At 36.1% G+C, this 10,840-nt stretch overlaps 1 protein-coding gene across 1 annotated transcript in view; it reads left to right on the plus strand.

Moving 5' to 3' along the window:
* The first annotated feature begins 1,426 nt into the window (after positions 1-1,426).
* Positions 1,427-10,840, plus strand: part of CFAP221 (cilia and flagella associated protein 221) — a 111,554-nt gene continuing 102,140 nt past the window's right edge. The window contains 6 exon segments of the mRNA XM_036744611.1: positions 1,427-1,449; positions 1,451-1,494; positions 1,497-1,562; positions 6,618-6,644; positions 6,647-6,688; positions 6,691-6,716. Coding sequence (XP_036600506.1) covers positions 1,427-1,449; positions 1,451-1,494; positions 1,497-1,562; positions 6,618-6,644; positions 6,647-6,688; positions 6,691-6,716 — 228 coding nt within the window.

Here is a 10,840-nt window from a genome sequence, read left to right on the forward strand (position 1 = left end):
TGATTAAGAGTTGGTGTTTCAGAGAAAGGGAATAAACAGAAATGTCAAGAAACAATGGAGGATATAACACATACTCATTATTCAGATTTCATAGAAAGGAAAGAAGCCATCAGACAGATGATGTAATTTTCTATAGTTGGGCTATTTCAAGGAAAGAATTACCATATTTTAGTTTAAAGGGACCTCAGCAGCCATCTAGTCCAACCCATACCCAAAAGGGATAGCACATTTGGCAACTAATCATTTAACTTCTGCTTGAAGACTTCCAAGGGCTGGATGCCCACCACTCCTAGAGGCCTCCTATTCTACTTCTGAGAAGTTCTCACTGTTAGGAGTTTTCCCTGCCCCCAACCCCAACATCATAAAGTTTGGCAAACATAAGTTTGCCCCTTTGCAAATTCCAGTCATTGTTCCTGGTCCTGCCCTCTGCAGCCAAACAGAATAGTTTAATTAATTCCTTTTCCAAGTGGCAACCATCCAAATGCTTGAAAACAGCTAATTGGTCACTCCTAAACTCTTTTCTAAGCTAAACACTCCCAGTTCCTACAGCTGATTCTCATATAACATGGAATTATGGCCTTTCATCATTCTCAAGCCTTCTCCTGGGTACTCTTTTAACTTATCAATATCCTTCTTAAATTGTGAATAACAAAACTGGACACAATTCTTTAGTTAATAATTGGGAGCTAACTTTTTGTAGTAGCAAAGAATTGGAAATCAAGGAATGTCCATCAATTGGGGAATGGCTGAACAAGTTGTGGTATATGAATGTAATGGAATACTATTGTGCTATAAGAAATGGGGGTGATACGGACTTCATAACAACCTGGAAAAACCTACACGATATAATGCTGATTGAGGGGAGCAGAGCCAGGAGAACATTATACACAGCCACAGATATGTGGATTCTGTGATGACTAACCCTGATAGACTTTGCTGTTCTCAGCAACACAAGGTGCAAAGACAACTCCAAAGGACTCATGACAGAGAATGCTATCTACATCCAGAGAAAGAACTATGGAGTCTGAATGCAGATTGAGGCACACTTTATGCTCATCTTTTTTTCCCCTTTTTTCTCTTTTGTTTTGTTTTGGGGTTTTTTTGGTTCTGTTTCCTCTTTCTCATGATTCATTCCATTGGTCACAATTCTTCTTTACAACTTGACTAGTGTGTTATACGTAGAAGATATATCGGATTCCATGCCGTCTTGGGGAGGGAGGTGGGGAGGGGAGGGAAGAAAACCTGGAACTCAAAATTATGTAGAACTGAGTGTTGTAAACTGAAAATAAAAACTAATAAACACTCTCTAAAAAATAATTGGGAGCTAAAATACCTGCATTTTCTCTTTCTTATATGTGCTTCCCATGTGTTCTCTCCAGGTGAACTATTGACCCATTTATATGAGATTGCAGTTTTTCATGATAAAATGGAGGTGGTAAAATCAATGGATAAAAACTAACAAAGATAAAAGGACAAATTCCAGCATATCTCCTATTTTCTGGCCAGCTTAGTAGAAGAGCCAAAGAAAAGAAAGGAAGTACCTAATCATCTACTGGAATCAAGTAAGTGATCAGGACATAGATCATGTTTATCACCAAGATTTTTTCCAGATGAGAAAGTAAGCTACAGATCTGTGAAGTATTTTTAAAATCTAGTTAAATTTTTATGCTAACTTAATTATGTTTTTGCCATTTTATAGAGTGATAAAATGATAGTTTATTCAGATTTATTAATATTGCCATTCTGTTAACTGATAAATTTACAGGGTCAACTAACTACCATTAAACACTTAAGTTGTCCAGTGTTCTAGTTATCTGAATGAAGCCTTTGTCTAATATGAAAAAAATGCTTTAAATCTTAGGAATATAGCAGTAGTAGCTAGACTAGGACCTGCCTCTTCATTACTGACCTTTTCGAATTGAAGTTACTAAAACATTGTGATAGCCATTACTACTGTCTTGAAAGTTATCCCTTGAATCCAGTGAAGAAACCAATTACATAATAGTAGGATCAGAGAAAAACCGCATGTAACTCTAAGTAGTGGGTCTCAGACTTTTTGATCTCAGGGCTCTTTTACTCTTTTATAAATTATTGAGGACTCCAAAGAGCTTTTGCTTATATGGATTATATCTATTGACATTTACCATGTTAGAAACAAAATATAAATTTTAAAAATATTCTTAATTCATTTAAAATATTACTTGTTAGCAAAAATAATATAACTTGTTAACAAAAGCAACATATTTTTGTGAAAAACAGTTATTTTCCAAAAAAAAGTTTAGTGCGAACAGTGGGATTGTTTTACATATTTTTGAAAATCTCTTTAATGTCAGACATAATGGGTGACAACTGGATTCTCCTATCTGCCTCAGCATTCAATCTATTGAGATACGTATATTGGTTTGGTTAAAGTATATGAAGAAAATCTAGTCTCACAAAGATATGTAGTTGGAAAAGGGAGGAGTATTTCAATAAGCACGTAATGGCTAGTGTTATATGAAAATAGTTTGACCTCTCACATCCCCTGAAAGGGTATCAGATACTCCTAGGGTCTGTAGACCACATCTGAGAACTGTTATGCCAAAGCAACATCACTGACTTTTAAAAATTTCAAGCAGACTGTAACTTATTCATTCACATGAGTATTATTCCTTTCAAAGTAATCTTGGGAGGCTAAACCCCTTAAGTGGATTTTGTTCATTTTGGGGACTTGTCTTTTGAAATTGAATTTTTAAAAGTAATTCTAAAATCAGCCAGGGCATGTCTTTAAAAATAGCTTCAGTGGTGATAAACTCTCATCCTTTGAGGATGGATTGATTTTTGGAAATTGCCAAAAGTTATTGGGATCCAAGGCTGATAAATAAGGTAAGTGATGATCAAGGTGGGTAAAAAATGAGATGTGACTATAGATAAAGAGGGTGACTTTCTAGTGGGGTCAGTTAACAGTCTCTGAAGACTCTTTCAGAAGGGGAGTTCAGAAAATATTTTCAGCAGTGGAAATGCCCTTGGAATGCATGTATAGCTTCACTAGGTGACTGATAATAGCTACCATTTACGTAGTGCTTTAAGATTTGCAAAATGTTTCACATATTTTCTTTCATTTGACCCTCATAATAACCCTGTGAACAGGAAAATATTACAATATTATTATTCCATTTTGCAGATGGGAAAATTGAGGCTGAGAGAGGTTAAATGATTTGCCCAGAGTCCACAGGTAGTAAATGTCTGAGGTAGGATTTGAACTGAGTGAGGTCTTCCTGACTACAAATCTTACACTATCCATTATATCACCTAGCTTTCTACTGGAGAGATATCTAAATGTAAATGCCTGTAATGTAAAACAAAACATATCACTAAAACTTAAAAAAGATGTATATACTTTGTATAAAAGTATAAACTTCCAACTGCTTAAAAATTAGTTATAACTTTATACGTTGTCTATTCTTCTTTTAAGGGAGGATCAATTGGTATGTCCATAAGTGAAGGAGATGCTGTGAGTCCATCATAGGCTTGTTGCTTTGGTCCACTAGACAGTCTCAGGGGAGTTGCCTTTCTTCAGGTAGCTACCTTTAGATTAGGAAACATGCCTTACTCAAATATGGGAGAATTAGTTAATGCATATTAAAGCTTGAGACATCTTTGAGAAATGAGCTGGAAAAAAATAAAGCGATATTACATTCTTACATGTGATGAAAAGACTACATATTTTGATAGGAAGTAAATGGAAAATTGATTCCGAGCAGTCAGGGTTATTGTGATAAGAGCATGTATGTCAAAATACCTTGAAAATGAAAAAATGCTATATGCAAGGAGCATCGTTATTATGAGCCTTTCTAGACCATTAACACACTCTACACTCGGCCAAAATATCCTACTTTCTCTTACCCATGCTTGGTATTCCATCTGCCACCTCCGTGACTTACATAGGAAATTTTTCATGCCTAGAATGCCCTAGCTTCTCCTAGTTACATCTTGGAACTCCTAGCTTCTATCTAGGACTCCGCTCATGTTAGTTTTTTTGAGGCTAGTGTTGAGGCTAGTGTTGATTACCCCCAACCCCTGAAGTAATTTGTTTATTATACACACGCACACACACACATACATACATATATATGGGTGTGTATGTACATAACTTATTTATACAATATAGATCACATTTTATGCATGTATTATGTAATACACATAGTTATAAACTCCTATCATTGTTTTTCCTCATTTTTGAGATTCCTCTAAGTATTTTAATATGTTTAGGAGTCATACAAGCTAGAACAAGTCTATCATTTGGAGGAAAAAGAGGCCTAAAAAAATCATATTTTCATGAATCTAGAATATTTCTTTGGTGCCAATACCATATGTCTTTAAAACACTCTACTGACTGCTGTCATCTGATCCTCAACTGATAACATTGCAGAGTAGGGTTTAAGACATTTTTTGTGAACTCATAGATTTTTAAAACTGTGGCACAAAGCTGAAATAACGCATTCTGATAACTGAGAAGACTATAGAGAACTTTAACTGTTTGGAGCTCACGATCCTCAGAAGTTCTAGAGTATGATAGATGGCATGTGGCAACGCTATTCTAACCAAGTGAAGTACTTTCAATTTCCTGGAAAGTCATGGAGTAGAGTGGGAGGTGTACTGGTCTTCATGTCAGAAGTGGAGTTCCAGTCCTGTGCTGACACTTAATAGCTATGTGAGTTGGATATGTCCCTTCACTTTTCTGTGCCTCAGTTTCCTCATCTGTAAAGCTGGTATAGTCATAATTATACTGCCTACCTCAAGATTATTTTCAGGAAAGGATTCTGTGATCTGTAAAGTATCATAAATGTGGGTTACTTTTATTATTTGTTTGTAGTAATAAAAATTAAATGCTTTGAATAGGGTGCTTATTAAATATTAAGTGATCATGAAATGTTTGGCCTTTTAGAGATTGGAGTTTTATCATAAAAATTTGAGCAAATATTTGTACAAAACAAAAAAATTATTTAAGTTCTGACAAAATCGGGAGTGCTATATTTAACATGACTAATTTTCTTTAGAAATTATTTGTTTTCCCCAACAATAAAATCAGCAAAACAGCAATCAAATTAAGCAAAATATCATTTAAAAAGACTGATACAGTCGAATCAATAGTTCTTGATTTAGAGTTAGATGACCTAAAAACAGATCCCACCTCTGCCAAGTTACTACTACGTGACCTTGAATCAGTTCCACCTGTCTGGCTTTTAGTTTTCCTCATCTTTAATATAAGCAATTGCCCTCAATGACCTCATGCCAAACATCAACTCTCTGATCCTGTGATTATGCACAAAAAGTCATCCTTTTATTTATGCATTGATGAAAGAAATGAAGACCATATACCTTCACCTTAACACGACAACACCAAGATTATCCACTGAATATATTGTTTCACTTCTGTTGATTTTATCTTCTTTTATGTATTTGAGATCAGTTCATATGTTATTCTTGGGATTCTGTTTTCTTTCCCCTCTTAGCATTGGTTTCATATAAATCTTTTCACATTTCTTGTAATCTTTACTGTGCAATAATATTCCTTAACATTCATACCACAATTTGATGATGGAATTTTTGTATTTAAAAAAACTTTCTTTTTATTATGAATTTGTTATTATTAATCATCACAAACATGAACATTTTAATATACAAAGAACCAAAAAAAGAGCATTGTATATGAAACTGTGAGCTTCTGTTATACATAGCTTGCTTTAAAATATCTATTAAATTTAACAAAGGAATAACAAAATTGTTCTGTGTCCTCTTCTTTTTTCCTTTTGTGTATTTTTAATGTTTTGTTGATATTTTTTTTTCTTTGTTGGCATTTCTCACACTACCCATTAACTCTCTCCTCCTCATAATTAATAAGTGTAGTCAAACAAAATACAGATGATGAATTTTCCAGAAGAGATTTAACAAAAATGAAAAAGGCACATAGTTTATTTAAAGGTAGAAGTAACTATGTGGCAGAATGATTTGAGTGCTGGACTCAGGAAGACCTGAGTTCAAATCCTGCCCAGACACTTACCAGCTGAGTGACCGGGGGAAAGTCAGCCTCTGTGAGCTTCAGTTTTCTCATCTATAAAATGGGGGTAATCATAATACCTACTCCACAAAGCTGTTGTAAGGACCAAAGAAGATAACATACAGTGTTTTGCTAATCTTAAAGTACTATAAATGCTAGCTGCCATTATTGTTGTCAATCGTAACGATAATGAATGTGATTTATCTTGTTGAAAGATACAAATTGCAGTGTCTCAAAGAACAATAAGAATTTTTTAACTGGCATTTAAAATACCCTAAATTTGAGGACAGAAAAGCTGGGTGGCTTTGAAAACAAATGTGAATTATTTGTCACATTGGTTTTTTTTTAAGGGGTAAACAGTTTGAAATGGAAATTCATGGTTTTACATTGAATCCTCTCTTTATATTCTGCTGTGTACATGGAAATGTTCTTTTTTTCTCATTTTGCATTTAACTTTAAAATGAATAAAACTTTTTAAAAATACCCTAAATTTGAAGGAATTCATTTTAACTTAATTGATCTTAATTTAATGTTTCTATTATTTTTCATGCTTTCTTCATTGATATTGTATGGATAGAGATTTTTACAAAGCTTGAACAAAATAAGTTGTAAAGGCAGAACCTGGAATAATACATTTTGGAAGCTATAAATAGGAGAACATCACCAACAGATTCTGGTAAGTATTTTTAAAATAGAATGAATAAACTGTAATAAGAATAATATGAATTTACTGAATTTATATCAGACTTTCAGCTAAAGAATTGCCAAGTAAACATAAGCAGCTTTGGCTCAGATCTGAGTGTAGGGACAAAGGTCTGCCTGTGTAGGACCAAAATGTGGTTGTGAGATTGAAAAATAGGAAAATTTGTCATAGTTCACTGGATGCTTGAGCAGGTCTGAGAAATGAGGAAACATTCATCTTCACCTTCTTCTGGTTTCCTTTTGTTTAATAATTATCGACCCACATTTTGGATTATCTAATGGGCACAATTTCTAGATAGTTTGATTTTTCATTGTTCTTCATTTCTTTGGGTAATTGTTTATTTCTTTTCTACTTATGGGCAAAGCGTCGTTGGGGAGTACAGAATTATAGGGCCTTCTGTCAAGAAGTATTTATTCTAGTAGGAGAGATAAATGAAGTACACATGCAATGATAATACAAGATAATATGTATTAAAATGTCATGAAAGAAATACAAACAATGCAAAGGAAAGATCACTGCTAGCTGGAGTGATCAGGAAAGACTATACAGAAGAAGGAATATCTGAGCTGCCTGCACCTTGAAGAATGGGTAGGATTTTGCTAGAGATGGGAAATGGGAAGGACATTCTAAGTGAGAAGAATATCATGAATAATGACACAGAGAAGAGACATTACTTGCCATTCCACTTCCCAAGGCTGGTCAGATTACCTAATTCCAGAGGTCTGTGGTGAGGCAGGACCAGATCATGTATCTCAGTCCTCAACGTTTCTTGCTATTGAGTATGTTTCTCTGTATAAAGGAAAGGAGTGCCAGAGTAATTCCGTGGGTAACCTGGAGCCTTATTCAGTCAAGGAGCATTTATTAAGCACATACTGTTTTATGTGCTAAGTGGTCTGCTGGGCAGGTCAAGACAAAAATAAAACAATAAATGCTCTTAAGGAACTAAAATTCTACTGGGAAGGAAACTATGGAAATGTGTACATATATATACACACATAGATATGTGGATATGTGTACACATGTGTATACATATGTGTAATACATATACATATCACATATGAAATTAAATGAGATAATTTTGTGGCAAAGGCATTAGCAGCAGTCAAGATCAGGCAAGACTTCTTGTAGAAGGTAACATTGTAGCTGAATTCTGAAAGAAACTAGGAATTCTAGGGAAAAAAATAGAGATTAAGAGGTAGACGTGAGGAAAGAATGCATTCTGGGCTTGGGGTACAACCTGTGTAAAGTCTTGGAAATGGGAGGTAGCATGGAGTGTGTGAGGAACAGTAAGAAGACAAGTTTAGCTGGACCATAGAGAGTATGAAAAATCTATATGTGGAAGGGTAGGATGGAGTCAGGTTATGAAGAACTTTAAATGCCAGATGAGTTTCAAGACAATCCTAGAAGTGATAGGGAATCATTGGAGTCTATTGAGCATAATAATGGTATAATCAAACCTGTGCTTTAAGAAAATTACTTTGGCAGATATTGTAGGATGAATTGGAATCTTGAGAGACTTTGAGCAGGTAGACCAATAAGGAGGCTCTTGCAATAGTCCAAATGAAAGATGATAGTCTCAAGGGTGGAGGACATATGAGTAGAGAGAAAGGGAGTTAAGAGATGCTGTGGCAACAGAAATGATAAGATTTGGCAACTGAGAAGATTTGTGGGGGGATGGAGAGAAGATAAGAGTGAACAGTTAAGGATGACATCTAGGTTGCAACTAGTGTAACTGAAGAGGAGCAATCAGACAGTTAGGAGGGGACCCAGGAGAGGAGTGTCACAAAAACTTAGAAAGAAGAAATCTCAAGAAGAGAGGGCTCAATCACAAGTCAAGCAAGGGCTACAGTCAAGAATGATGTGAGGATTGAGAAATGGCCATTAGATTTGGCAATTTTGAGATCATTGGTAACTTTGGAGAGAGCAGTTGCAGTTGAGCGGTGAGGTCTGAAGCCAAATTGCAGGGTTAAGAAGAAAAGAGAAAAGAAGTGGAGGCATCAATTAAAGAAGGGCTTTGTGTGGAATTGAGACAAAAGGCAGGAAAGATATGCGGCAATAGCTAGTGGGGATGGGAAGGACCAGGGATACATGGGCATGTTTGTAGGCAATTAGAGAAACAACAAGTAGACAGGGAAAGGACTGAAGATAAGTGAGAGTGGGGATAATAGAGGGCTCAATCTACTGGGGAAGACAGGATGGAATGGGATCATCCAGTTCATGCAGAGGGGTCAGCCTTGGCAAGAAGAGCCACTTCTTCACATGAGACAGGAGTGAAGAACATAGTAGTGGAAGGCATCTAAGTGATGCGAGATGAGAAGGAAGGGAGAAAGGGGGCTGTCAGTGAATGGCCTCAAATTTTTCAGTGAAATGACGCAAGGTTCTCAGCTGAGAGGGTGAGTGGAGAGAGCCATGAGAGATTTGAGGAGGGATGCAAAGACTTGGAAAAACCACTATGATGAGTGGGAATAAATTGATTAGGGAAGTGTAAGGGGTTGCCTCACTGTAATGAGGGCCCAGTTAAGATTATGTAGCATAAATTTTAGTGGACTCAATAAGTACAGTTTGGTGATTTTCTCTAGCTTCATTCAGCAGCATATGAATAGGAGTTAAGGCAGCAGATGGTGAGAGAAATCTAAGGCTGAATCTTGGTCAGGGAAAGAGCTGAACTGATTCACTAAGGGGTCAAGATGGGGAGGTGAGGAGTGCAAGGGTGATAGCCTGGGAAAGAACTGAGTTTTAGAGGGATTGACATTGTGGTGAGGATGAAGAACAGGATTTGGGGTTGTGAAGAAAGGAAGAAGTGGAATAATGAGATTGTGATCAGATAAGAGGATTTTGAGTTCTTAGGGTGACGACAAGATCAAGGACATAGACATCCTTATGTGTAGCTGTGGTAGAATGGAGGTCATGGAAAGTTATTAAATTTAGGAGTTGGGAAGCTGGGGTGTTTGAGGAAGTATCTTGTATGTTGAAGATCCCTAATATGGGTGCAGGGATTGGGGAGGAAAGACTCTGAAGGTCCTGAACTCATTGAGGAAAGAATGAGAATGTTCTAGAGGCCATTAGGTACCAAATATCAGAATTTTGATTGCGTGGTAAATATATGTTGAGTGAACCTTAAAGACCTAGAAACTTCCACTAAAAATAAAAGTGAGTTTGAAATATGATATTCTGGAAGGCAAAGATAAAACCTGAATGCAATATCTTTTATTTTAAATTTTGGAATGTTCAAATCTTGGCTTTGACATTCCTAAATGCTTTCCACCTGGGGTTTCTTTCAGGAAGTAATCAGTGGATTCTTTATATTTTCATTTTGTCCTCTGTTTCTAATAGATCTGGACAGTTTTCTTTTTTAATTTCTTGAAGTATGATATCTAAAATTTTTTCACCCTGGCTTTCAGGATGTCTGATGATTCTTAAATTCTTTCTCCTCAATTTGTCTCTTAAGTAAGTTGTTTTTGATAGTATTCTTCTACATTTTCTTCCATTTTTCTCAGTCCTTTGTGTTCTATTTCTTCTTGTTTGTTATATTGCTGACTTCCATTGGGTGCCTGAGGACAGAAAAAGCCTGAAAATGTGTTGACATGTAGAGGAGCCAGAACTTCTATCTCCAGCTTACTGCACTAGAGATTTTAGGGAATTTCTTCTTGAGCTATGCTCTGGACTTTTCCACCATGCCCCAGAAACCTCTTTCTCCTGAAAGATCACTTTAGCCCCAGAATTCGTACCCCAGAAGGTTCCCTTCACTCCTGCTGCTCCTTCCTCTGATTGGATGACTCCTCCCAGAACTTCCATTTAAAAAGGGCATTCAGGCCAACCATCTCTTCATTTCTCATCAGATTGCAGTCTAGACTTCTCTACCAAGCCCTCACATTTCAGTACCTTTCTCCCCCTTTCCTCCTTTTGACTTCCTTTTGTGTATAGTCTTCCTTGTTAGAATGTAAACTCCTTGAGGGCAGAGTTCATCTTTTTGCTTTTATTTGCATTCTCAACTCAAACATTGTAAGTTCTTAATAAATGTTTGTTGATTAACTGACTACATTCTATTTTTCAGGGAGTTTACTACTTAGGTAAGGCTCTCCATCCTCCTTCTTAAG

This window comes from Trichosurus vulpecula, chromosome 2 (assembly GCF_011100635.1).
Source record: "Trichosurus vulpecula isolate mTriVul1 chromosome 2, mTriVul1.pri, whole genome shotgun sequence".
In the NCBI taxonomy this organism is placed as follows: Eukaryota; Metazoa; Chordata; class Mammalia; order Diprotodontia; family Phalangeridae; genus Trichosurus; species Trichosurus vulpecula.